Source organism: Egretta garzetta, unplaced genomic scaffold (genome assembly GCF_000687185.1).
Source record: "Egretta garzetta isolate BGI_Z169 unplaced genomic scaffold, ASM68718v1 scaffold323, whole genome shotgun sequence".
Classification (NCBI taxonomy): domain Eukaryota; kingdom Metazoa; phylum Chordata; class Aves; order Pelecaniformes; family Ardeidae; genus Egretta; species Egretta garzetta.
In genome coordinates this window covers 2,704,618-2,708,920 of record NW_009259435.1, presented here as the reverse complement: position 1 = coordinate 2,708,920, position 4,303 = coordinate 2,704,618, and the positions used below count along the sequence as shown (strand labels likewise).

General features: G+C 43.9%; 1 protein-coding gene across 1 annotated transcript in view; it reads right to left on the bottom strand.

The window, feature by feature from the left end:
• Positions 1–4,303, bottom strand: part of INTS4 (integrator complex subunit 4) — a 42,151-nt gene that overhangs the window by 7,451 nt on the left and 30,397 nt on the right. Inside the window, exons 18-20 of the mRNA XM_035892695.1 lie at positions 3,664–3,794; positions 2,641–2,700; positions 170–329 (exon numbers count right to left, since the gene is read on the bottom strand). Coding sequence (XP_035748588.1) covers positions 170–329; positions 2,641–2,700; positions 3,664–3,794 — 351 coding nt within the window. The remainder of the gene's footprint in view (positions 1–169; positions 330–2,640; positions 2,701–3,663; positions 3,795–4,303) is intronic.

Here is a 4,303-nt window from a genome sequence, read left to right as displayed (position 1 = left end):
CCGGGGGGGATTTAACAGCCGGGCAGAGGCGGTGCTGAGGGCCAGGGCTTGGGGGTGGGATGGCAGGGGTAGGGGAATGGTTAGGCTGGGGGAGCTTAAGGGCCTCTTCCAGCCTAAATGATTCTGTGATTCTATGATACTGCTTTTTAATCCTCTGTGTTAAACTGACCTGCTCTGGCAGAGGAAGGTGGAGGAAGGTACTTTGTCGCAGTGTTGTCTGAAGAATCTTGACCACTTCCGAAGGCTTGGATGTCACGAGCCTGGGCATTAAGTCCAGCAATTTATCTACAAAACTGCCTTGCATATGTGGGAGCTCAGAGATGAAACATCTGTGTTAAGAATAAATTAAAAATAATTTATTTTTTTTCCTCAACATTCTCAATAGTATTGTTATTTTCAGCCAAGCTACTTAACCCTTATATTTAGTTACAATGACAGAATTAGATATGTAGATTCCTTTTCTGATGCACGTCTCATACATAAGATAAAGATGATTTTGGCTAGTTACGTTGGGACCACACCTTGTGCTCAAACTGACAGCATCAAGGGCTACGCAGGACTCGCCCCCCTCATCAATGCAGAGCCTAGCAGCGAAAGGAATCTGGATTCACAAAAAAGGAGCTAGAAATGCTGAGGTGCCCATCAACGACACATTAATGAGAAGCAGATACCGTAGGGATTTGTCCGCTCAGATTGCATGTGCAGCTGTAATGCTATTTAGATAGGAAGAGTGCTAATTAAACGAGACTACGGGCAATTCCAGTACTCTGCATTCAATCTCGATGTCTCAACAAAGAAACTCAGCTGGATGAAAGAGTCATTCCTACTACAGTTGCCTTGCAAACTTCTGAAATTGGTCCTTCTCAGGGAAGACGTGCACATGCCCAATTCTTTACGCTGCGCGCTTTCGTCTGGCGAACCAAACAGCTGACTCATTAGAGGATCTAACACGCCCACACCCCCAATACACGACTTGTCTGATCCTCTGCTGCAAAATTTCCAGAACAGTTTTTCTCTACCAGTATTTATGAGAGTATTACTTATTATTATTATGAGATAATATGTATGAGAGTATCACGTATCATCTGAGGAGTGAATTTTTAACAGCAAAATGTAATCAGTAGGGGAAAAAAAAAAAAGCTAGTTCTGAAGGTCAAGAACAGAGAATAGAGTCCATTCTATAGCTTGGGACAACAGCCTCTCACAAGAAAAGTATTTTGTATTTCTTGTTCTTTACATGGAATTAAAATTGGGCTACTCCCCTACACCCCTGCATGCAGAAGATGCTTCGTTAGACTGAGTCATTGGTGGCTTATCTGTTACTACCAGCAACATTCCTCCTGTGTTGAGCAGTTTTGTAGGCCTGGTAAATACTCGTGCAATTTGGTGAAAAAAAAAAAAAAAGATGCACCATTTCTGTAGGCGAACAGCCTCCTGAACCATGGGCTCTCTTCCCTGCTTGTCAAGTCCGGTGTTGCCTGCATCTTCACCTGCAGCTGAGTCTCTAAAGCCTGGATAGGAATACCAGACGTGCCCCAAACAGCTTCAGGTCCTAAAACCCTACAAGTGAGATTTTTATCAGGATCATGCTGGGGCTCTACAGGAGCTTATACTCTATAAACGGAAGCCTCTACCAGGGTGGGGGGAAAAAACAAACCAAAACCCAAACACACACACCCACACCCCCGACAGGGCTATGCAGGAACACACATCCTTGTGTTCCTACGACTGCAACTACACAGACAGCAAATTTCAGCTGCTCTGTCATGGGATGCAGCTAAAAATCTGGCACGCTGAGGCTGCACAACCTAGACATGGGGATTTTACATGTCCGAGCATTCACAGGTGACCTTACAGCCAACTGACAAGATCTACCACCATCCAGATTCCCTTTTGTGGAATTTGTCACTGCCTGTAGCAATTCCTGAGAAAAACTGATAAGTTTTGCTGAGCCTGAGACTCAGTGCAAAGAAAAGACATGAAGCAAATGAACGGTTTCGTCATTAGCTACCAAATAAGCTAAACATTAGGGAATGGGTAGATTTGGCTCCCTTTTCTCCTCACTTAACCAGCCACAACTGCCAAGCATATGGACCACGAATAAATGGGAATTTAATCAGAACTAGAGATAGAATTCTGCTCAGCCAAGCCTGGATACCCATGTCTCTGGGCTAGCTACCCAATTCCCTTCTGAGTTGATGGAACAAAACTGGGCACCCTTAATCTGACCTAATTTACATCTAGATTAGAATAACATGAAAAAAAAGTGAGCGGAGAGCTGGGCGAGTGCTTCATAAGCAGTGGTCTTACAAAGCAGATGTCAGCACCTGGGCGAGATGACTCCCACCTTGAGCACGTAGATAGTTCGCTCGCTCTCTCTTTTATAATTTAGAAACTTGTGATAACAAAAAGGGAAATCCCCTTTTTTGTCATACTCCCAGGAAAGCTCTTCCATTGATCCCATCTTTAGATGCGAGTTTACTTCTTTGCTTTATCATCATCTCATGACAGCAGTCCCCAATGTAGGACAGCAAAAGGGGAAGGGAGATGTGAAGAGATGAAAAACAAATGGAACATTCCCTGCTGACAGTGGTGGTGGGATTTTCTAACAGGAAGTGAAGAAGCAACGGAGTTTCTCACCTCTGAAATGAATCCACTTCCTGCAGGAATTTTTCACACATCCCAAAAAGGGGTTCCACTCTGTAATGAGGAGAATATTCCTTGGTTTAGTTTTGAACAAAGAAAATTGGCTCTAAGGTTGTAAACATTTAGGTGTTTTGGAATCCAGTTCAGGCTCCTAGAAATTAAAAGATCTTACAACATTTAGGCTAGAAAGGTGTTCCCCGCAAGAGAAAAAATAAAAATCAATTGCCATTTTCCTCCCCACATCCATCCCCTCTCCCACAAAAAATCATTGTTGTAAGGCACTAAAGGTCCCAAAGCCACCGCTAGAAAATTATAACTTACCACCCATAAAACAGGAGGTTGAGGCAAATACGTTATGGACCTCTGTGGCAACACAGTAAATCGATGGCAACAAACGCAAAAGCAAACACATTGGGATACGAACCACCTTGCTCTAACCCCACCAAATGAAGTTCTAACTACAACCATCCAAACCCATGTGTAACTTCACTGACCTCAGCAGCTAAAACCAACCACACAGAGCCTCTCGTGACCTAAGCCATGCATACACAAGGGCATTTTGTGCCCAAGCCACACAAACATTAGCTGCAGATCAGTCAAAAAGACAATTCTTTCCTGATGCTAAAAACTCAGCAGTTAATCCTTAATGAAACAAATACAATTAGTGCATTCTTTGATACATGACTCTTCCTCATTTAAATAGGTCCCAAATCTCAACTCTAAGACACACTCTGCAACGTTTTTAACCCATTTATATGTTCGTAGCTGAGAGAACTCAACTCCCTAAAAGTGTCTTCCTAATAATTTTGTCATCTAATGCGGTATTGTGCCACTCTACAGCTACACCAAAGGCAGAAGGCGGCTCTTCATGCTTAAGTAGTTTAGCAAATGGTTATTGGCATGCCATGATGTTTTATGCATCTAATTTATCCTTGCTGTTTTTTTTTTAAACAAAGCTTGAGGAAACCAAGCTTACAGTTAACCCTAAGAAGGTCCATTTTACCAGGCCATCCTTACCCTCTAGTGGTACGCGCAGTCACTATAAGCTGTAACGCCTTCGCTTGCAGTCTCATGTGGTGAATAATGACCACTTGTCTACTTTCCACGCCGCTGTACATGAACTCCATTTTATAAGTTTCTTCCAAGATCTGTCAGACAGACACCACAGGGGTAACAAACCATCAGACTCTACTGAACTCTTGCACCAGCATGATCACAAGATTCTGGTATTTTTCCTCATACTGAGGAACGCATTAATGTGTCTCATTCTTCTGGTGAAATTCGTCATGGCGTGAAGTGGCACCTAAATACTAAGATACTAAATACTGTGTTCAGTTTTGGGCCCCTCACTACAAGAAAGATGTTGCATTGCTGGAACATGTCCAGAGGAGAGCAACCAAGCTGGGAGGGGTCTGGAACACAAGTCATACGAGGAGCGGCTGAGGGAACTGGGGTTGTTTAGTCTGGAGAAGAGGAGGCTGAGGGGAGACCTCATCGCTCCCTACAACTGCCTGACAGGAGGCTGTAGGGAGGTGGGGGTCGGCCTCTTCTCCCTGGTAACAGATGATAGGACGAGGGGGAATGGTTTGAAGCTGCGCCAGGGCAGGTTTAGGCTAGATATTAGGAAAAACTTCTTCCCCAAAAGGGTTGTCAGGCT